General features: G+C 33.1%; 2 protein-coding genes across 2 annotated transcripts; one reads left to right on the forward strand and one right to left on the reverse strand.

The window, feature by feature from the left end:
• Window positions 1-6,301: 6,301 nt before the first annotated feature.
• LOC140860813 (pentatricopeptide repeat-containing protein At2g36730) lies at window positions 6,302-7,891 on the forward strand. The gene has a single exon (XM_073263816.1). The coding sequence runs from the start codon at window positions 6,302-6,304 to the stop codon at window positions 7,889-7,891; it is 1,590 nt and encodes a 529-aa protein (XP_073119917.1).
• Window positions 7,892-7,961: 70 nt separating this feature from the next.
• LOC140865999 (amino acid transporter AVT1I-like) lies at window positions 7,962-9,734 on the reverse strand. Its single transcript, XM_073270853.1, has 3 exons — window positions 9,522-9,734; window positions 8,820-9,427; window positions 7,962-8,740 (listed from the first exon to the last, which is right to left on the reverse strand). Exons 1-3 carry the CDS (start codon window positions 9,664-9,666, stop codon window positions 8,225-8,227), a joined length of 1,269 nt encoding a protein of 422 aa, XP_073126954.1. The 5' UTR covers window positions 9,667-9,734; the 3' UTR covers window positions 7,962-8,224.
• Between the last annotated feature and the right edge of the window lie 15,826 nt (window positions 9,735-25,560).

Genomic DNA, 25,560 nt, shown 5'->3' on the forward strand with positions numbered 1-25,560 from the left:
TGATAATATATGGTGGTTAATATATATGATTTTAAAATAGTCAATTGGTTTTGTGAATTATAATGTATTTGCCAAAATATCGCCATCATACATTGATGGCATGCTCCTAAAATAATTTTATAAACAATTAAATCTAATCTATCAAACTATTTATCACACAATGTGTGCAACAAGATGCTAGTATATATAAAGACAAAGTTTTAGTGCGTACCATCATGGTTCACTCCAGGGACGGAGCTGAGATTTTCTAAGATTTTTATGTGAGGTAGACGAATTTAGTATTATGAAATGATTGATTATTAAAAAATTTAAAATTATATAATACATAAAAATATAAAAAATAATTTTTTACTCATATCATCAAGAAAATTTTACTATAAATTTGAAGAAAAAAAAACAGAATTTCTTACAATGAAATTTAAAAGAAAAATTAAACATGTGGTTTCATATTAAATTACGTAAATGTTAGAAACCACTATTTCAAAGTTTTTCAATATTAAAATACTAAATTAAAACTTTAATCAATGCAAAAAAAATATTTAACATGTAGATTAAAAATTAAAATAATATATAAATTTTTTTATTTAAATATATATTATATTTAGATAATTTATTATGCACGATTTTTTTATATAATTTCAAACTAAGTAGTGATTAAATTTATATGAAATTTTGAACAAAATATGTATAAGTATAACATTAACAAATAAATGTTAAAACATAAATATTCTATTTCATTTGATAAACTCATATTTAATTACAATTTTAAAAGCTAAAAATTCACGCTCCATATTTATAATGAAAATCGAAATAGTTAAATAAATCTAATTAATATATCAATGACATAGTTACTAACTTATTAGTTTTAAGTTTTTTAGAATAGTGATTATAATTTTAGTAGTTTGATACATTCGAAATTTAATGATAGTGCAAGAAATCAAATTAAAAAACTATAAATGCTTATTTATACGTAACTGATTATTATTTTTTAAATGATCAAATAAAATTATTTCAAAATTTTTGCAAATCTAATTCATATTATGTGACCTTTTGTATAAAGTTTTTTTTTTTTTGCGTCAATAATGAAAAATATGCATTGATCTCACAAATATAACAAGAGCTCATTTTTTAAAATAAAAATAAAAATAAATATAAATTTTTAAAATTTAAAAATTAAAGGCGGCAAAATTGGATCAACCAATTGATTATTCTTTAATTAATTATATAATGATATATATATATATATATATAATTTGAAAAATTTTGAGTGGGCGGCGGCCCCCACTACCCTCCATGTAGCTCCTCTCTAGTTCACTCAAAAAGATCATAATTCACAATTTCACATTAGCTGATGTATGCATACTGATTTCAAATGCTGATGTATGCATACTGATTTCAAATGCTCAACTAAAGTGAAAATTCAAAAAACAGTTTGACTTCGAAAATAATAATAATAATAATAATAATAATAATAATAATAATAATAATACACAGTTTGACAGTAAAATGTCAAGTTCTTAGCACGAATATTAATTACATTATAATCACCTAATTTCCCCACCATTATTAGCCTATTGTTTTTCTGAGGATAAATATATGTCAGAATAAGTACAATCCAAATCCTTCAGTTTCGTTTGAGCGGGAAATTTTATGTTGTCTTTGGGGTTGCAACCTCAAGAGCAGATCAATGGAATAGATTTGACCTGCAGATCAAATCAGCATAGCATCACCCCGTTGGAGCTGTATCATGAGGAGTAAGGAAGAATCTAAGGGAAACAATTACAAGAAAACTGAGTCCCACTTTTAGCATTTGATTGATGCACAATCTTTGTCTCATCTATTGACATGAATTACAGAGAAGCTTAAATTTTTGTCTCATAATCGCAACTGATAAGAGCTAAATACCACAATTTCCATGACTGAACACAACAATTCAGCCTGTGAATCCAAAAGAAAACAAAAGTATTTTCATAACAGAAGAAGAAGGAAAATTACTAAATAAATTTAAGCACAAGTAACTCTTAATCATGTTTAACATTTAATTAACTTAAATTGGAATGTGGGTTACCACAGAAAGATTGATACGGATAAATTGAAAGATTATGATAACATAACTATTTTTAATCTTAATTAATTATGTAAAAAAATTAACTGTACTGGATGCAAAAGTGCTAATAATATGGTAAATTTCAACCTAGCATATGAGTAATACCCCAATGATAAATCTAATGTCTCATGATTTGTCACGTCAACAATATATAATTAATTACGTCTATGTGTAAAAATACAAACCGTTGGATCCATGATTTGGATATTATCCATATGCTAGGATCTCATCTACCAATAATATCATCATTCATGACAAATAGTGCTTTAACATTCTTTAACATCGAACTTGGAAGTTATAGAGTTGGGAGTCCAAGAGTTACGACCAGCAAGTCGAGCATTACAAGATATCATGATGATAAGACTATAGATATCACTCTTTCACTATTAAAATTAGAACGAAAAATGCTATAAAAAAAAAGAACGAAAAATGGTCTATTGGGGTGGATCCGAAATTTTCCTAGTCAGTCCGCTTATTTGACTTGCGGATCTAGCTAATTACAAACCAATTGTTACTAAAACTAGCCAGGATAACTAAGGTATTGTTTGGAAGCACTTTTTAGGTTTTCTTTAACAAAATTTCAAAATTTTGTTAAAAAAAAGCTGAAAAGTGCTTCCTGAAAGCTCTCTCAAACGCTACCTAAATATGTAACCATAACCGCAAGGATGAGTTCCATTGATGGGCGGAATGGACGTAATTGACAATCGCATACATATGAATCCCTACTTCCACACTTGTAGCAGAAACTGATCCCATATCTACAAACAAACATCATTTTAAAATTCTCAGGTTCAACCTAAAATAACTTTTTAAAAAAAAAACAAAAAAATTATAATTTCTAGCTTTTAAATTTTTATTCTAATTATATTTAAAAAACATAAAAATATTTAAAATAGAAACAAAAATACCTGCAGGTCATAGATGAACAACCCCCACCCGTACGACGAAAATCCTACACGACTCCAACCCTTCTGCGTCGCCGGCCTTCCCAAAGACTTATCATTCATATTCTCTCGACACGTCATGCGCCTCCCGTGCCAAACCGTTTTACACCGAAAACAAAAAAATCTCTTGCACTTGGGGCATGTCCACCGTCTCAAATATCCGCCACACTTGTTTAAAATCAAGACAATATTGCAGTCTTTGGTAGTGTTTGAGAGATATTCTAGAAAACACTTCTCAACTTTTTCTTCACAAAATTTTATAATTTTGTGAAATTTTGAAAAAAAAAAGCTAAGAATCCCAAACACTACCTTTATGCGGGCAATAACATAATTCCCAATCCATGACCGCCGCCTCGCAAAGTTAGTCGCACCATCGCAAGAAGAGGGATCGGCAGACGAGCGGGGAGCACGGGACAGGGTCAAGCGTGTGATCGCAGTCGGGAGCCGGACATTTGATGTCTCCTGTGCACTCATCCTTGAGCTTGACGCGGATGTACATGGCCATGCAATCGGTGCAGAAGGGGTGCACACATTTGTTGCCGTTCCTGAATTTTTTTTCGGCAAGTAACGATGGCAGGAAGAAGATTTCACAAGTGAATTCTTGATCATCATCCTGGTCGTGGTTTTGCAGTTCTTCTGCATGTGAGAGTGAGATGGGGGATTGATATGGTGATGTCTAACACCACCGCCTCCCACAATAAGTAGCCACGTAAAGAAATAAATTCTCAACTTTTAAATAATGATTGTTTGACAGGAATGTAATAAGGTAAGAATGAAATCAACTATAGAATGATATGCATTTTTTTTTTCCATTGCTTGGTATCAAAAATGAATGAGGTTGGGAATGAAATACTTATTACTTATTTGATTCAAATATTATGTTTGGTAGCTCAAAATAAAAATTTGGAATGAAATGAAATTATTTGATTCAAAATAAACAGTTGAGAGAATGGAAGGTGGCAGGAGATGAAGAAATAAAAAGATGATATATATGAGAGGGAGAAAGATATGATTTTATCACATTAAAAAAAGAATATCACGAGGATAATTTTGGTAGGTAAAAAAAAAAAAGATAGAGTAAAGAATGAAATGGTGATTCCTCTATATCATCAAAGGAATCACTATTCCCATGAATTTGGGAATGAGCATTCCTTAGGAATGAAGTTCCTACCTTTATTCATTTACGAATCATGACATTTGGAATGGAGGTTGGAATACTCATTTCATTCCCACCTCATTCTATCATAAAAAGCATACCTTAGTGTAGTTAAGTTTCATATACGTACATATAAATATCCCAATGAAATGGGGTTTAGTAGATGAATAAATTTTAATTAAAAATATTAATTATTTTAAAATATTTTAAAATTTTATATTAAGATTATAATTAAGATACATATAATAGTGATTTACTGAAAATCAATGCATCTAATATTTACGACGAGACTCTTCTAAAAATTTTGAAAACGTAATATTATATTAACAAAATTATTTAATATGATATAGAGTAGTGGGGTTTAAATATATAAAAATAACACAAAACTCTCGGTACGATATTCCGAAAAGTCGATATTTTGGTTCGTTAACTCAGTCCTATTCATACAAGCCATTGAGGAGTAAGCTATGATCCACAAGATTGATATGATAAAATGCCAATAGCAAGACGTCATATATTGTAAGGCATAATGAAAGAATCGATCTATCAAACGCTAATAATAAGTATTGAAGTTGAATTTCCATGTCTTTCGTCTAAATCCAAAAAATAAAAATAAAAATCCATCAATCAATAAATAAGAAGTGTCGAGTTCAATTGGACTGACAATTTGATGCCAAAGTTATAAAAAAATGCTAAACGATAGGCGGGAAGACGGATAATCACCGACTAACTCCTAAATGGTTTTTTTAAAAAATATATTAATTAATTATAAAAATATATAAAATATAAAAAATTATTTAAAATATGCATAAATATTCTTATGCGATCTTTCAAGAAATTCTTGTTGATTATACAATCAAGTCAATGCCAAACTATAACACATGTTTGAATTCCAGAAACAAGATCCAATTCATAGTTACACCGATCACCACTACGAAAATTCTTAACGCAATTCAGTGAATTAATCGAATCAAACTCCAAAACAATAATAAGAACAAAGCACACGATATTTACGTGGTTCAGTCTTTGCAGACTTATATCCACGGAAGAGCAAGCCACCGATTTTATTGATTGATCAAGATCGAGTTTCATCAAGTTTTAATACACCAACTAAAATCAGAAATTCGAAATTACAAGCTTGATAATGACTTTACAGATTAAAGATCGAATGCTTCTTCTAACTCCACTTATCTCAATCGGCCTTCAAGTATCTTCCTTCAATCTTCGAGTCCTTCAGCTGGAATTTCCCTTTCCTTGAGTTTCTGTTATGTTCGTTATTCCCTGAACGTCAGCAACTTCCATCCGTTTATTTCCCTTTCTTGGACTTGAGCTTTCTTGATTTATCACCGAGGCCCACAAGGATGTTGGAGCTCAACCTTGATCAATATCCAAGGCCCAATATGGTTTGAGGCACATATGTAACATATATTTGTCAACATTTTCATTAATATTTTTTAAATCATGTTTATTGATGTGCATAATTTTTTATATGCATATATCTTCTATTATTTATTAAGTGTATCATATTAGAATAACCAACTTGGTGTCATGGTCTATTTTTCAATATATCCAAAATACCCTTCTTTTCAATTTTTTTGTTTCCTTAATGTTTCTTATTCACTATCTTCAAATCTCCAATAACACTCTTTGTCAATTTCAGTTTTCTTTTTTTTTTTTCTAATTAACCTAGCCTGTTAATTAAGCATCAAAATTCATATACATTATAGTTATTAATTTACACACACAAATACGTGTGCACCGTTGCTAGTTTCAATTGAACATGTATAAATTTGTTCAATCATTTTTTAAAAATATCAATATTTTAAAATTTTAATTTTTTAACGATCGATTTTTTCAACACCACCTAAAAACCACCAATTTTTTACGATGTATGACCACCGCGATCCTTAACTCCTAAGGGTCCTTTTAGAAGGGTCTAATGCTATATTAGTACTTTATTATTATTGAAAAAAAATACCAATTTATTGAAATAAGACCCTTTGAAAATGAAAATTGGACAACTTACCATATGTATATATGAGATTAAATTTAATGAGTTATGGATAAGGAATAAATTAGCGGAGAGACATTGGCATGGTTAGAGCAACGATCTCAACGGCCAATATATTTCACCCGCCGAAGCCGTTCAACTACACTTCAGATTCTTTAATATTGCAAAGATTCATTGCTCTCCTCAACTCTTGCTCTTCTGAGAAGGAATTCTTCAAGATTCGAGCCCAGTTCTTGATCTCTGGGCTCCAACATAATTCTGATATAACCGCGAGAATCATACAATTCTGTACTTCCAATTCGTTCAGGACAAATCGTTCAGTTCACTTAATCAATCATGCCCAGTTCACTTTATACTCATCAGGAATATTGGAACACTCTGCATGGAACAATGTGATAAGGGCCTTCGTCACTTCGAATCGTGGTTCAGAAAGAGAGGCCATATGGGTTTTTGTTGAAATGCGGCGCTTGGGGATTAGACCCAATGAGCATACTTTCCCTTTTCTGTTCAAGGGGTGCTCTTCGTTCTTGGGATTAAACGAGGGGCGACAGATTCACGGGGATGTGATGAAGCATGGATACGTTTACAATGTGTATGTACAGAATACTCTGATTCATTTTTATGGGTCGTGTAAGAAGGTTTTAGATTCATACAAAGTGTTTGATGAAATGTTATATAGAACTGTCGTGTCCTGGAACTCGATGATCTTGGCCTGCATAGAGAGTTCGTGGTTTTATGATTCGATTGAGGTTTTCATTAAGATGACGGATGGCGGGATTGAGCAAGATCAGACTACCATGGTGGTGGTGCTCTCAGCCATTGCAGAGCTTGGTAACTTGAGTATGGGAAAATGGATCCATTCCCGAGTAATCTCAAGATGTATTATGATAAACTGTCAACTAGGTACCGCTCTTGTCGACATGTATGGGAAGTCTGGAGATGTTAACTATGCAAGATTAGTGTTTGATAGGATGGTATATCGAAATGTGTGGACTTGGAGTTCAATGATTATTGGGTTTGCACAGCATGGCTATGCGAAATGTGCCCTCGAACTTTTCACAGAGATGAGTAACTGTTCAGTCAAGCCTAATCATGTAACCTTTCTTGGGGTTCTTTGTGCTTGCAGTCACGCTGGACTTGTGGAAGATGGAAAATGCTATTTTCACGAGATGGAGAATATGCATGGGATCAAGCCGACAATGGTACATTTTGGTGCCATGGTTGATGTCTTAGGCCGTGCCGGTCTTCTTAAAGAAGCATACAATTTTATAATGCAGATGCCCGTTGAGGCTGATAGCATCGTGTGGAGAACATTGCTCAGTGCTTGCAATATTCATGACACAAATGACTATAGTGGGGTGGGTGTGAAGGTTAGAAATATACTAATTGAATTGGAACCGAAGAGGAGCGGAAATTTAGTAATGGTGGCAAATAATTATGCCGAAGCGGGGCTGTGGCAGGAAGCGGAGAATTTGAGAACTAGAATGAGAGACAGAGGTTTAAAGAAGATGGCCGGAGAGAGTTGTGTTGAAGTAGGTGGATTTAACTACAGATTCGTTTCTGGAGATTATTCTTGTATTGCTTGTGAGGAAATTTGTTTGTTATTGACTAGATTAAATCTGCATGTGAAAATGATAAATTTGAGTGAATATTCATTAATCAATGAATTTTGATGACTCTTTGGAGTACTGTTTTCATTGTTTAATTGGAGGCATGAACACTATATGGCATGCCATTTGCTGTTGGAAAATAGGATATAAATGACATTCATCAAGAAAATAGCACCGGGTGCTTAAAATATATAACAGAAAATGTTTATTATCCGCGTCTTCCTTCAAGTCTTCTCCAAATTTCAGTTTTTGTTTCGGTGTACTGTAACAAAACAAGTGCTGCAACTAATTGCTATGTTTCTACTTATCTAATGCATGGCATTTGAAGTTCCATGTGCTGCAACTATTCGCTATGTTTCTACGCAGAATGCAAATTGTGGACTATCGGTTATATCTCTACAGGTTTTGGATTATTTGTAGCAAAGACGTGTAGGTACCGGTAACAAGGATAACAAGTCCCATCAACACTATGAATCCGATAATCGTCACTTCAACACCAAGCTTTCTATGAGCACCTGAAATCTTCAAGTAGCAAAAGCATGGAATTAAGATCGAAGCTGTGACACTCAGAAACGCCCCAACGAGTGACATTAGATACCCGAAAAACGGTAGTGTTAAGGCCACAACAGCACTGCTGATCACCAAGATTGTCCTCACAAATTTACCGTAAGATTTCTTGCCACTATGTGATTGAATCAGATCTTCGATTCCATCAATTATTGGCCTTAGCATCAGTGAGTATTTCGCTAACGGAGTGACAAGAGCAGTGTAGATAGCCACTTTGGAGCTAACATTATTCGTCGGGAGGTTCAGCGTTATCTGGGATTCCACCTCTGAACCAAACATAAGGTATCCCAAGATTGCCATGGATGCATAAGTAACAGAACAAAAGAGAAAGCATAGAAGCAGAACCTACAAAAAATTATGTAATGTGTCAGCTTTTGGATTCGATTATTCAAACAAGATTTAGAGTTTCAAGAAGTGAATTTACCCAGGAGAATTGTCGTTGGTTTCTCATAGAAGTGTACAATGTAGGGAATACAGGATGAGCACAATAGCAGAAAGTGTACAAACTGAACGCTGTAGGGAGTCCAGTCCAATTAAGAAGCGTTCCCTTATTGTGAAACCCAACGTCGTCGAATGTACCGACCCATAGAACCGATCCAAGAATCACAACAGAAGCCAGAACTCCAGTGGCGGATACATATGAAAGTGTTCTCATATTTTTTATCCAAACAGTGGGCATCATAACCAATGCCACAATAATGACCAAACTTCGTCTTCCTCCAATGCTGATGCCATAAAAATCAAGTTCCAACTCCGCTAACAAGTTGTGCAGATTATCCACAGCAATTATCAGGAAACCTGTGGCAACCAAGTACAGTTCAAGATGCATGAAAATGGAGACAACCATTCGTCCTCTGGTGCCAAAAGCCTTGTCTCCTACATCGGGATAGGTTCGTATGTTGGGGTCAAAATCCATGCATCTTTTGATCAACAAGCCTGTGTAGAAGGTTGCACTTGCAACTATGAATAGAAGGATCAAGCTTAGCCACCCGCCATTCGACAATGCATATGGAATCGACAAAATCCCGACGCCTGGAAATTAAACGGGAAATCGCAGAAATTTTCTTTAGCTAAATGAAAGCTGAAAGTTGAGGATTTTCAAGAGGATATATGCATGCATACGTACCTGATATGGAATTTAATCCATTGAAAGTTGTTTCGAAAAACGAAGTACCGGTGCATTTGAGAACTCCATTCCCTTTCTCGACATCATCGTAGGAAGCTAAGAGAGGAATGGTGGGAGAGTTGTTATCTTGTTCCTTTGGATTCATCTTTATGTTTCTTATAGTTTCAAACTTGACGAGTACGAGGAAAAGGCTGGAGCTTGTGTCTAAAACAGGTGAAGACCTAACATATATATAGATATAATTGCGCACACACGCGTTTATATATATATACATATACATATATGGTGTAGTACATGCCGCCCGCATGCCACTACCCTGCGGGTGATGTGTAACCCCATGATTGGTTAAAATCAGCTACCCTGCGGGTAGCATCTACTCAACCATACATATATATATAGATATTCGAATAATACACATGTAATATATTTATGTATATGTGTGTATGTGTGTGTGCGCGCGTGTATATATATCTTTACTATTTTATTAAAGCTATGAGTCTTAGAAAAACTATTTTGGTTTTTTGGTTTGGATTTTCTTAATTCAAAAATACCGTTTCACTCACCCATATTCTTTCTATTAAGTAAAACATTTATTCTACAGAAATTTTGATATGCAAGACTAATTGTGCCTTTATATATTGTTTTGATTTTAATTTATGATACCCCACACCTTAATCATGATTTAAGGGATTTTTTAATAACTTTTAAATTTTTTAACCTCTCCTTTTTTTTTAAAGAATTTTGATATATATTTTTCCCGATGTTTCTATGAGAAAATTGGAAATTAATTTTGCAAATAATAATAAATTAATAATAATAATTATTATTATAACAAGATCATAAATGAGAAATTGTTTGACACGTGTTGATTAAGTACGATAAATGGAGCTGACGATGGCCACAAATTGTTTGGCACATGTTGGTTAAGTACGATATATATTGATGGAGCTGACGATGGCCACAAATTGTTTGACACATGTTGATTAAGTACGATATGGATAGAGATAATTTGTTTAAATTCACGATGGCTACAAAAATTTCAGAAAATAGCCTCCAAGCTATTCTATCTCATTTTTAATAAGGGGGAAATAATCAGTTTGCCTTTTTGTTAGAGTCGTGAAAATGGCTGTCGGAGGACGGCTCAACCCATAATTCATCATAAGACTCATAGGGTGTGTTTGATGTTATGGATTACTAATTTATGCATTAATAATCTTATCTAGTCTCACGTATTTTTTGCTATATTATTTATCCATCTTTCAATTATTTATATCACATCAATCAAATTATTAATTATTTATATTAAATCAATCAAATCATTAAATTTAAATTACTATATTACCCTTTATAAATAATATTATTTATATTTTATTAATTATTACAAGGATAAAATGGTAATTTACTATTTTTATATAAAATATAACCAATCAAATCAAACAAACCATAATTTATCAATCAAATCAAATCTTATATTAACTATCTTTTTATATTTATTTTTTATTATAATATATTACTTATCTCTATATTATTTATTTTATCTCTCACTTCAAACGGACCCATAATTCACAATTTGACGAGTTGATGCGGGAGGAATTAATCTCACGAGCCTAAAATTTTTAAATTACATTAAGTGAGTCATGCGAGTTGACCTGCAATTCATCACAACCCATCATTCGTGGGATGAAATAAAAAAAGTTGATGCTACAGGTACAACAAAATTTATACACCAAACCTTATAACACAAAAAATTCAATACAAGAATTTAATATATCATAATATCACGATATATTAATATAAAATCTCGCGATAAAATAGCAAAATCTCATGATATTATTATTGTAAATATCGTTTTACACGATATTTCTTGTATATTTAGCATTTTTCAATGAAAAAATTATCATCACTTTTTTGTCAAGACTTGTCGATACGACAGCCCAACTCATTTTGAGTTTTGACAACTACTTTCTATGTCAATATTATCCACAAATCAATTAGAAATTCAAGCATTTAACGAGGCCGATATATGTCTCAAGCACAAGTTGTTACGCAGAAGAAAATTTAAATAAACCATTCGATTATGCTTGGTTTATCAGCGTGATTTTCAGAAATATAATGTTAATACGATAATATTATAAGACAAAAGAATATCTTATTAACTATTTTGATCTGACTTGATTACATCAATATAATTTTACATAAATATTTCAAACAACATCATCATATTCACATATTTTAGGGGGCAAAATAGTTATAAAAGTCTTTCAACTTTTTTATCCTACTCTTCTAACATCAATGTAGTTTTTTCGCACATTCCATTCTCTAAATTTTGTTACAATTGTTTACTCTCTTTTATTTGTATTGATTTTACAAATATTGCAGTTGTTTCTCTCATAATTTTGCAAATATTGCAATGCAAAAGTTTTGTATCCTCTAAAATGTATACAAACGCAAACTTTTGAAACTTTTCAAAATTTTGTGACGAAAAAGTTCGGAGAAAACCAACTTCTGTTTGATCTTCCATTTGAGCTATTTGACAACTTAATTACATTCACCTAGGAGGAATTGTAGCCCCGAATTCCTAATGATTGTAATATCGGAATTAACTGAAATTTTTTTAGACAACCGAAGACAATTAGTTTTTGTAGATGTAGATATCCTTAAACATTGTTGGTCAAACGCACTAAAAAAATATGATATTGTCGAAAACACTAATTAGAAGTGTGCTTAATTAGAATGTCATTATCACAATTGTAGCACACAAATTTGTAAAAGTTCAATTGTTCAAATTAAACACGTACGCAACCATGAAAATTAAATTAACGAGTGGCGGCTCTAAGGCAGTGTTTGAGAGAGCTTCTAGGAAGCACTTCTCAACTTTTCATTAACAAATTTTTGAAATTTTGTGAAATTTTGTTAACGAGAAGTTGAGAAGTGCTTCCTAGAAGCTTTCCAGAATACTACCTAAGACATGTGCGATTCTCTATTGGAATGACAGAGCCAAGTGAGACTGGCTGTCAAAAGGCATTTATTAGGGTGATTCTATGCTACACCAAGTGAGATACACTTCAATTCTTTTGTATTTTTTTATAAAGATGTTCGCGCGAACATCTTGCTGAAAAAAAATCATGAAGACCCCGCATGCATTTTTTTGTCATTTAGGAAGATGTTCGCGCGAACTTCTCAAAAAAATTAGGGAGTATTTCACCCGGTGTAGGAATCACCTCATCTACTATATATACTTTCTTACGTACAGTTTTAAACATTAGATAGGGTGATCACTTGTTCGTCAATTGACGGAAATTTGAGCTCGAATATCTCTCTTCTCCTTTATAATAATAATAATAAAAAGTAATCACATGAGATCTACCCAACAAGAAACAACCAACCTATCCAAGAGTTACTATCATATTTGGAAGTAACACTTCCGCAGTAACACTTTTTTTGTTTTTGTTTTTGTGCTAGAGGCTAGGGGTACTGAAGAAAATATAGAAAATTTTGGTATACCACGCACAATGTCAAATAACATATAGTTTTAATTTGTTGAAATAATATTGTCTGATCACTAATTAGGCTCAGGACCGGGCATTCTACCGCAATTTTTTATATGGACAGTATGCAATTTATATTTTATCGAAATATCGGTTATTGTATCGATTTTTTTTCCTATACCGAAATTTTGGTATAATTTACGATCTTTTTTGAAAACTTCGATATACTGTATCACCGCCCTTACCAAAAGCCTAAGAATATATCATATATCTAATTAGCTTTGACTATAATTTTTATGTTATATAAGTTACCATAGGGCAACACTTAATTAACTTTTGGGTATTAATTTTATTGGCCAATTAAGATTTTGGTTCGAAGATCATGTGTGTAGTATTTGTTAATTAGATTCAATAATAATAATAAAAGAAGAAGAAGAAATTTGGCAACATATTATTCAAGGAAAAAACTTAGTCAGAATAAAAAAAATCAGTATGATTACTGTACGAAGTAGAAGTACAATTCTGTACAAACAATTGTGAATTTTGTGGCTGAATAGTTATTTGTTTATGAAAAAAGTATTTTTATATTATTTTCTAAAGTTAAATCAAGCTATATATAAAAAGAATTTATATTATGATGATGGTGGTTTATTTTATACGCATAATGAACTGACATAGAATGATAGAATACTTTATCGAGAAATTTAATTTTATATATACAAACACACAAATATATATACACACACAAATATATTTCCAAAGAATTGAAATCTTAATAATTTTTATGTTGTATTTAGATGGAGTAATTTGAAATTCATGATTTCGAATTTATTTATTTGTATTGTTAGATGACTGAAAGAATAAACTCAAGTTCATCTCATATATATTTATTTACGCTATAAGATTTCAAATGACCTTAATATTTTAAGGATTTTCAGTAAATAAAAAGATGGATTTGAATGTCTCTTGTTTAAATTAATTATCAAAGAATAAAAAAAACATTTAAAATCAATTGATTTCGAATGAGTACTCAATCTAAATACGACTTGACTTAAAGATAACAATATTTATAAAGTAGAAATTGCCCACCAAACATGTATTTAATCAATCAACTTCACACGTCTGAATAGTACAACGTGGAATGTATGTATGGACAATATCATTGTCACAATTATTGCAGTCAAAATTGTAAGAGTTCAAACATTCGACGATAAAAATTAGGTTGTGATGTAGAAAATTAATTAACAACTAATCATGCTCACAAGGAGCCAATTCGTTTACATAAAGACGCTATTTTGGTTGTTTTGACTATGAAAGTTTTATTTACGTATACGCTGCTTTAAACGCAATGTTCATATGTCTCGTATTTAGCTCTCATATTAAGCTTTGGAGTATACAGATTTATTGAAAATTTTATAATATTTAAAGAATTAATATCGGAAAAAAAAATTGGTATTATAATAACGAGGCACGACAAAATTTATATTATATCTATTATTTTCCATGCAAAAACATAATTTGTGTTGTTTGCCAAAATTCTAGTATTATATTAAAGTTAAACTTCTTATATTTAACTTATATTAGGTGTTGGCGAAGTCTTTTATAAATATTACCATAACTTCCAATTTCTATCAAGTTCATTCAATCTCTCCTTTTATGCAAATTGTTTAATAACACTAGCAACTGTGACACGTGATTTTCACGTATTTGATAATTCAATTATTTGAAAAAAAACGTAAAAAATTATAATAGAGAAAAAAACATGCGAGTTTTTATAAAGTAAAGATAGTTTGTAAAAATGTATTTGGATGATTTAATAAAAACGGATAATGAAATTTGAAAAATAAGATAATGAAATAATGATGTTAGAGAAAAACGAGGATATATACATTAGTTACTTGAGATATAAATTAAAGAAGAAATGTGTTAAATTTAGGGTAAAATTGAGGAAAATTTTGGTGTGATTTGACATACAAAAAACGGTTAGTACAAGGCTCTTATCTATTATAATATAGTGTAGATATTTGTCGATATTACTATATATATTTATATTATTTTCCTTTTATTTCAGATAAATTAATTATACCATTAAAAAATTATGCTAAGATAATGAGGGCATGTTGACTATTAATATTCATGACGTGTACCATTCTCAAACATTGGATGAATTGTTTGGCCAATAACATGATTATTGACTTTTGTTATATCAATCAAGTGTATAAAAATATAGTCAAAGTTCATGTAAATGTTTCCTACTATTCACATTTATAACGTGCTTTCACATATACAAATATAATGTGCTGAAGTAGACTGGCCACGTCGGGTCTAACCCTGACCCGACCTGTAATGGTTTGATCGGAATCATGACCGGATTTGTCATTAGACGGTTCGATTACGGTTCAGGGGTGTCAAATGTCCCGTCGATCCGTTGGATTTACTTTTTTAAAAAAATTAATATATATTACCTTAAATATATAGTGAAATGCGTGTAAATGTGATTGAATATAATGGAATGTAAGTTTTTTTTATATGAGATGTTAAAAGTTGAAATATAATATATTTTTATTAAATAAGCGTAATGAATTTTTTTATCGAGATAATCAGATAACGAAATATTTGATATAGTTTTTTATAAGTTCAATTGTACATGCCTTCTTTTTTTTTTTAAATTTTTTTTTGTATTTTTTAAATATTTATTAATAAAATAAACAGGTCGGCCCGAACCCAAAACCAGACCACCGATTCCACGACCCAGACCATAAGCGGCCATGAGGGAGAGGTTAAGGGTGTCTTTTGTCGACCCGAACCCGGCTCGTGGCCAGATCTATGCTAAACTGTCTAAAGTCATTTAGACAATTTCGTGGAAAAAAGACTAAAAATAAACCAAATAACCAAAATCAAAAAAAAAAAAAAAAAAAAAAAAAAGAAACGAACGAACGAACAAACGAACGAACGAAAAAAATGCATGTCTAAAACTTAATTTTGACTATATAGAATCGCTAAGAAGTAAATACAGAGAACCCTGAAATTAAAGCAATCTTTATTCTTTACCTGAAGGGAACTGGGCCCTGGGGATTTCATTTTTTTTCCTTCTATCATGATGGCAATATATAACTACGGGAGCCTACACATATGAAAACGATCGGGCCATTAACCCAGCCCATAAAGTGTGAAATTGTTTTGGACCATTTGCTCGTGGACTATATGAGATAAACATTACACAAACAATCATTTTGCGCTGAAAAAAACTTTTAAAAGTATTTTGGATCTCAAAAATTCCTCCAAACTGGCCTGACTCGCAATTCAAGAAACCAATAATTTATATTCGAATTTCAAAATATTTGAATCTTGCAAAATGAGATCTGAGTGAAAGTACATACACTCGTCATTAAAAATGGTTAGAAATTAAATGGACTTATTGCCCCCGAAGGTGACCCAAAGTTTGAACAGGTCTTCAAGTCCATTGCGAGCATATTATTTGCAGCAATCGTTTAAAATATCACCACGTAAATTGATTATTATAATTAAAATTAAAAAAATACAAAAAAATTTTATATTTCAATTTTGTGAGACAGTTCTCTTCTCCGATCCGACTCATTAAAAATATTATTTTTTATGTTCACAAAAAATATTACTTTCACTTTATTGGAACGACCGGTTTCACGAAGAAATAATCATCGAAAAAAATCTAAATGTTTATTTGTTTTATAGACTTGGAGATTAATTTCTCTATATCAAATCAAACATAAAATTATAACCTCCTAGTTTGAAGCTTCGAAATTCAAAATCGTATTAATGGCTGAAATTTAGGTTGGACTTTAATATTTTTAGGTGTGATTGATTGAAGATATGGAGTGGCTTTCATTTATTTATACTGAAGATAACGTAGACACGTAGTGCAGAGACGACAAGTGGTTTCGTATATTTAATATAATTTTCCCTATTCAAATCTAATTTCAAATTTTAAACGAATGGAATAAGAGACATGCATCACCGTGTAATTTTTCTTATTTTATTGTAATTTATTAAATAAAACTACAATATTTTTATGAATAATTCCATGTGTTTATAATTATATTGAAGTAAATTAATTAATAAAATTTATGTGAAATATCACTTTATTTATTTTTACTATATAATTTTAAATGCTTTATATGATAACAACGCGATTATATTTTTTTTATTGTCAGGAAATATTATAATTAAACTTTGCTATATGCATAGTTATATAATATGCCTATGGCTATAATCGTCTGAAAAAATTATTATTGAATGAAAATATTTATATTGCATCAGACGTAATTAATAAATAGTCAATTCAAATTTGATATATAAATTATTACCCGATAAATCATTTATAGATCGGTTCTTAAAATATTTTAATATAAAAATTTTAAATGTATAAATTACATCAATAAAATATTTATAATAAATTGAAAGACAACTTCAATTATTATATGATTAGAGTCAAATACGAGAGTAAAAAAAAAATAAAAAATGTAATAATTCACACTAAGCGGTGTATTTCATGAATCATGACTACGTGTTTTTTTTTTTTTTTTTTTTTGAAAATTAAATAATGACTACTTGTTTATTCAGCTATAACTTGAATGTATTAATCCTCCATATTTTGGGACTCATTAATATATGAAAGGAACTCCTTGATATTTTCGATCCTTAATAAATTGAATATTAAAGATTTTGCTTTCTAAACAAGTTAGGATATTTGGTAAATATATTGTGTATATCACAATTATGTTAAATTATATATTTGTCAAGTTTAAATTATGTCTTGATAATGTGATTAGTTGATATAATATAAACCGATATTATCTAGATTTGATTTATAAGATTTGATAGAGTTTATTTCCTACTAAAGTTTGTTTTCTTATTCATATAGGACTCTATCAAAGAAAATCTTCAAGACTTGGATACTTATCTATAAAAAAAAGATTTTCATGCACAAAGAAAAAGGATTCAGACGTATAATTCACAGCGCATACTTTGAAGAATTCGGTTGAAGAATTTGAAGAACTCTGAAGCAAGGTTTGCAACCTTCGTTGTTGCATATCCCCGTGTTGCCGTTCGTGTTGAAGACATCAGAGACAACACTGTGGGAATAGTGTTGTTCGAAGATATTTTGCGTCGCTTCAAATTTAGGCCACGGGAGTTGCATCTATTGTTTTTACTCTGATTTATTTAGAATGCAAGTTTGATTTCTCAACTTGTTGAGAAATTTAAGATTTAATGACTTTTCGTAAAATTACTAGGATTGCTTTGTAAGACTGATCTTACGTTTACTAGTAATATTTAACCCTAAGGCACCCGCACGAGTTTTTATACTCGTGCAAAATTATTTACTTGTGTTTTATTTTCGCTTTAAATTTCCGCTGCATTGTGTTGTCTTTGGTGTTACGACACGAAGTACAACACTGCCTTATTTTACATAACAACCACATACACCGTTTCTTTCATGTGGCATCAGAGCCACCACTTGACTTTACTAAGTGAGTTTCTGGTTTGTGTTACAGGTTAGTTATGGACACTCCGTACACAAGTGCAATTCGTCCACCTATTTTGGATGGGACAAACTACGGCCCTTGGAAATTGAAGATGAGCATGTATATTCAATCCATTGAGTCCAGGGCTTGGCAGCGTGTTCTTGATGGCTGGACACCACCCATGAAAGATGATGATATACCAGGACCAAAGCCAAGATCACAATGGACAGCCGATGAGAATACAACGGCTATTTATAATGCTAAAGCTCTTAATGCTATGTTCACTTATGTTGATATGAACATGTTTAATCTAATTGGTACTTGTACTTGTGCTAGGGATGCTTGGGAGAAACTACAAACTCACTGTGAAGGCTCGGCTAGTGTCAAGAAGACAAGGATGCGTCTCATAACTTCAAAATTTGAGAAAATGATAATGGAGGAATCAGAGACCATCATGGAATACAATGGAAGGTTGAAGAGCCTTGCGAATGAAGCATCTATTCTTGGTGATCCTATTTCGAACGAGAGACTTGTATCGAAAGTGCTTCGCTCTGTTTCCAAAAGATTTCACACCAAGGTTTGTGCTATAGATGAATCAAAAGATACATCTATAATGGGTTTGGATGAGTTAATTAGTTCTCTTCGCACCTATGAGATGGAGTTGGAAGCCGAAGATGACTCGAAAGATAAGTCTATTGCTTTTCAAGTATCTAATGATGTTTACAATGATTTTGCTGAAGTTCAATAGGAAGTAAAGGATTCTGATCTTGAGAAAAATTCTATTGCCTTGATCTCGAAGAAATTTACTGATTATCTCAAGGTAATGAAAGAAAAGAAGGATGTGAAAAGTGCACAACCCTCAAGTTTCCTAGACTGCCTACGTCAGAGAAACCTCAAAAACCTGTTGCTACTCGAGGACCTCGTCAAAGGTATGAAGGTAAGAATCAGTCCTCAAGCAAAAATTTTGATAATGTTCAATGCAGGAAATGTAAGGGATATGGCCACTATGCTTATGAATGCGCAAATCGCCTTCGAAAAGGTATGAATGTTTCTCTGAGTGATGATGATTCTGAAGAAGAACAAGAAAAGGTTGAACAGGCAGATCTCATATCTTTTACTGCTTTACTGGAGAGTAAGAAAAATTTTCAGATTAATCTTCTTGGTGTTGGCTCCGGTGTTGCAACACCTGGACGCAACACTATTCAAAAATCTGTTTGTTTTGTTGCTTCTAACCTTGACAATTCCAGCAATCATGAAGAACAGGTAGCTGATCCTTATACTCTGGAAGGTATTCAAAAACTCTATGAAGAGTTATACAGTGATTGGAACAAGAGGAATCAGTTGAACACAACTCTTACAAAAGAGAATACTGAATTGAAAGCTGCTGTGGCTAGACTGAAAATTCTCATGAGTAAGAAAGATCTGGAATTAGGTTTGCTGAATTCTGAACTTGAAAGAGCAAAAACTACACTTGATAAATTTAATTCCAGTTCGAGCAAACTTGATTCCATTTTGACTATGAGTAAGAATGATAAGTTTGGACTTGGTTTTAAAGAAAGTGTTTTTGAAACTGGTGAATGTTCCAAAACACCAGTGTTTGTGAAGGAAGGTAATGATTCCTTGAACCATCCTTCAACTGATTCGAAAGGTAAGAAACTCATTGTTGAAAAGGATGTTTCTGTTCCTAAGCCAAAACAATGGAAGCGTCCTTTTGTATGTCACTATTGTCTCAAATCTGGTCATATCAGACCTTTTTGTCGTAAGCTTAAAAATGACTATATTTTGTGGGAATCTAAGCAAGTGTTACCCTCCGTGTTGTCCAACACCAAGAGCAACACTGACAGAAAGAGGCCCACTGTGAAGAAAGTTTGGATACAAAAGCCTGATGCTAGATGTTTTGTTATTTATACTTTCTTGAAAGCTAACACTGCAGGTAATTGGTATTTTGATAGTGGAAGCTCTCGGCACATGACAGGTTTGAAAGATCACCTCACGGACTTCCTTGAACAAAATGGTGGTAGAGTGACCTACGGAGGTGGTGCAAAGGGAAGAATTGTTGGCAAAGGAACACTCAATGTGGAAGGGTTTCCAAAGCTTCATAACATCTTACACGTTGAAGGACTTAATGCAAATTTAATTTCAATTAGTCAACTGTGTGATGATGACTTGCATGTGAAGTTTGATAAGAATACTTGTGAAGTTTTTGATAATGCTAATCATTGTGTTATCACAGGTACAAGATCAGTTGACAACTGCTACCAACTCGGTGAAGAATTGGCATGTAGACACTCAAAGGTTGATGAGTTTAGTCTATGGCACCAAAAACTTGGACATGTGAATTTCAAGACCTTAAAGAATCTGAGTAAGTATGAAGCTGTCAGAGGTCTTCCAAATCTAAAGACTGGTGTTCCATATGTTTGTGGTGCATGCCAAAAAGGTAAGCAAACCCATGTTGCGCATCCCGTGTTACAACACTATGGGACAACACGGTGTCTTGAACTTTTGCACATGGATTTGATGAGACCCATGGAAGTCGAAAGTTATGGAGGTAAAAAATATTCTTTGGTATGTGTTGATGATTTTTCTCGTTTTACATGGGTAAGATTTCTTAGAAAAAAATCAGACACTTTTGGTATTTTTAAGAAGTTGTTTACCAAGATTACTAACCTACATACTTTGACTGTAGCAAGGATCAGAACTGATCATGGAAAGGAATTTGAGAACTCATTGTTTTCTTCTTTGTGTGATAAGAAGGGCATCTCACAAGAGTTCTCTGCCCCAAAAACTCCTCAACAGAATGAAATTGCCGAAAGAAAGAATAGAACGTTGCAGGAGATGGCTAGGGTGATGATGAGCTCAAAAAATATCTCTAAAAGATTTTGGGCAGAAGAATTGAACACAACGTGCCATATTTCCAATCGTGTTTATTTGAGAAGTGGATCTTCGATGACTTCCTATGAAATACTCATGGGAAAGAGACCAAATCTTAATTATTTTCATATATTTGGTTGTGTGTGTTATGTTTTGAACGATAGAAATCACCTAGCAAAATTTGATTCCAAGAGTGATAAGTGTTTGTTCCTTGGTTATTCTACTAATAGCCGTGCATATAGGATGTATAACCTTAGAACCAGAACAATGATGAAATCTATTAATGTTGTTTTTGATGATGGTGCAGATCTCAAGGGAAAAACTGCTGAAGATGATACTGAAAGCTTGCTGGAAATTTCCTCCGAAGAACACAGTGTTGTTCCTGATGTTGCAACACCAAACACAACACTGGTTCCTCCAGAAACTGTTCATGAGGAAAATTCGCAAGAAAATGAGAAAGTTGAGATGATTACTGTAAAGGACATTCCAAGCAAGATACAGAAGAATCATCCTTCATCTCAGATTATTGGAGATGTTCATGGAACAAGGCAAACCCGTGCTAAGGACAAAGTTGACTACCGCAAGATAATTGGGTTAGTATGCATGAGTTCCGTATACTCACAGGTAATGCATTCCTGTTTTGTTTCCAATATTGAACCCAAGAATGTCAATGATGCTTTGAATGATGAATTTTGGATAAATGTCATGCATGAAGAACTTGAGCAATTTGTCCGAAATGATGTTTGGTTTTTAGTTCCACCACCTGATCATGGTAATGTCATTGGTACAAAATGGATTTTCAAAAATAAAACCGATGAATCAGGAAACATCATAAGGAACAAAGCAAGGTTGGTTGCTCAAGGGTATACTCAGGTTGAGGGGGTTGATTTTGATGAGACCTTTGCTCCTGTTGCCCGTATTGAGTCTGTCCGACTATTGCTACAATTGCATATCATATGGGTATAAAACTTTACCAAATGGATGTAAAGAGTGCATGTTTGAATGGTATTTTGAATGAGAAAGTGTATGTGAAGCAACCCAAAGGCTTTGAGGATCCACACCACTTGGATCATGTTTACAAGTTGAAGAAGACACTCTATGGTTTGAAGCAAGCTCCACGAGCATGGTATGGTAGGTTAACCGAGTATTTACTCGAAATTGGCTTCAAACGAGGTGAGGTTGACAAAACCCTTTTTATTCAAAAGGCCAAAGGTGAAATTCTTATTTGTCAAGTCTATGTGGATGACATTATCTTTGGTGCTTCGTCTCAAAAGCATGTTGATAATTTTGTTGAATGCATATCTTCTACTTTTGAAATGAGCATGGTAGGAGAGTTAACCCTTTTTCTTGGATTGAAAGTTAAGCAAACAAATGATGGAATTTTTCTTTGTCAAAGTAAGTATGCAAAGAATTTGGTAAAAAAGTTTTGCAAAGAGAATGTTAAGAACATGAAAACTCCTATGGGCTCAAGTGAAAAATTAGGAAAAGACAGTGTTGCGGCTGGTGTTGACAACACCATGTATCGCAGCATGATAGAGAGTCTTTTGTATTTGACTGCTAGTCGTCCTGATATCATGTTCAGTGTGTGTTTATGTGCTAGGTACCAATTTGACCCAAAGGTTACCTATTTAAAAGCTGTTATGAGAATTTTGAAATATGTTTCGGGTACATTGGATTTGGGATTGTGGTATATGAGGGAAACCAACACTAACCTTGTAGGTTTTAGTGATGTTGACTGGGCTGGTGATTTGAATGATAGAAAGAGCACTACGGGTGAGTGTTTTTACCTTGGCAATAATTTGGTTTCATGGTATAGTCGTAAGCAAAATTGTATGTCACTTTCGACCGCTGAATCTGAATATGTGGCAGCCGGAAGTTGTTGTTCACAACTTCTTTGGATGAACCAAATGATTGAAGACTATGGTTTTAAGAGTGAACCCCCCATTGTTTATTGTGATAATTCGAGTGCTATTGATATATCAAAGAATCCAGTTCAACACTCACGCACAAAACACATTGACATTCGTCATCACTTTATTCGAGATTTGGTAGAAAAAGGTATGATTCGAATGGAGTTTGTTGGAACCAATAACCAATTGGCAGACATCTTTACTAAAGCATTAGATCATGAGAGATTTTCAACTCTTCGGAGGTCTATCAGCATGTGTGCATTATAATCCTTTGCATATGTTGTCTGCGGTGTTACCACACTACCGACAACACTGTTGTTTTTCTTGTCATGCATTTTTAGGATTTTAGGCATTCTGCACTCATTTTGTTTTGTGTAGTGCTTGAATTTCTGCTACAATGATTCAATTGATGCCAAGTTTTTCTGCAAAAATCCTTTTGGCACACTGACCCTTTTTTTGGCTTAGAACTCTGATCAAACCACCGAGTAGTTGAGGAATGTACGTGTATTCCATGTTCTTGTTCCATGTGAAAGGTGGTCTCGCACTTTCAGTGTTAAAATTTTTTATGAAGTTTGGTGACCAATGTCATAAAAACAAACTTTGTCAAATCGGAAGAAAATGGAAAAAGCTACCTAGTTGAGTCCAATGAAGACCGTTCGATTAGTGTGAAAGCTACCACTTCTGAAATTGTGTCTGTTAAGGGTAATCAAGTGTGCAAAATTCAAATTCTCTTGAAAAACTTTGATGTTGTTGATGATGTTGGCAACACGAGAGGCAACACTATACTTGTCAACATATTGTTTCACTTGTGATTGCATTTTTATTTTATGTTACACTCTGTTTAGGCATAAAATAGGCCATGCATATGCATTTTTTCTAATAGGGTTCTGTTTTTGGGTAAGGTTTTAAATAGACGAATTTTGATGATTTACCCTATTTACTAAAAATTGAATTTTTGTGATTGATTTTTGTTTCAGTGGAGTTAAGCCGATGTGGAGTTAATTCTGGAAGATTTGGGCTGAAATAATTATCTCAGATTATTGCCTTATTTATGGGATTTTATCTCTTTAATCTAGTTTTTAATTTTTGGCCGTCAGGAAAGTTACCGTTGTAACTGGAGGGAGATCAGGGATCAGGGTAATTATGGGTTTGTTAGGATTTTGTTATCGTTTGAGATAAGGGTTCTATATATATGATTTTTAATAATTATCGGGCTTTATCATCTTCTCAAAATTCCTTATTCCCGATTGAGTTTTATGCTAACCCTACCCTTCTCTCACTTTCAATTTAATCTTCAATGGCAGGCTTTGATCCACAAGACATCCGAAGCGAGATGGGTCATAAAGAACCCGATGTTGCTGCTGGTGTTACAACACCGGAAATTCCATCCACGGTGTCTTCTCTGCCGATTGTTCCAGTTCCCATGGAACCCGTTCCTCTCGCTGTTCTCATGCCTGAAGAACCTGGGAATGCAATTGATTTGGAGAATCCTCCTGATTTCTCTGTCTTGAATAGGGTTAATCCTCCTCCACCGATGGCACGCCGATCAAAAAGGCAGGCAGGTTACAACCCTGACTTCACCCAGTCTAAAATGTTTTACAAGGGTCCTTGCATCTCCATGGCTGAAGAAGATCACAGCTCTGGTGACGATTCTGATGATGCCAATTTTGAATTTGTGGCGAGGAAGAAACCCTCTGGTTCTGCTGCTGCCTCTGCCTCTGCCTCCGCTCCAATTGTTGAATCTGCTTCTGACAGCAGTAATTCGAGTCCATATGATGGTGTTCTTCCTAAGGACACTTCTGTAGCTACTGCTCCTCAAGCAAATGATGATTCAGAGGAAGATGCCACTCTAGCACAAATTTTGGAAAGCCTCAAGCAAGGAAAGGCTTCCTCTTCTGTTCCTCCCTCTGCTCACATCTCCGATGATGAGCCTGATGCTGAGATGATGGAGGAGTTTGCACAAGGCAAAGCACATCAAGATTCTGCCTCTTCCTCCTCTACCTCCTCTACCGATTCTGCTGTTGACTCTTCTGATAAGAGTGCTGATATTGGAGAAGAAGAAGACTCTGAGGATGTTTCCAGCATGAATGCTGATAAAGAACCTCTGGACCAAGAGGATGTTTCTGCTGCTGCTTCCAGTGTTACTGTTGGTGTCGTCAACACCACGGACAACACTGTTGATGAGGATTATGACATGGATGCTGCTCATTTCCTTATTTTTTATTCTGGTGATGCTGCTGCTGTCTGGCCTCTCTTCATTCATAGAGGT

This window comes from Henckelia pumila, chromosome 4 (assembly GCF_033568475.1).
Source record: "Henckelia pumila isolate YLH828 chromosome 4, ASM3356847v2, whole genome shotgun sequence".
Taxonomy (NCBI): Eukaryota; Viridiplantae; Streptophyta; class Magnoliopsida; order Lamiales; family Gesneriaceae; genus Henckelia; species Henckelia pumila.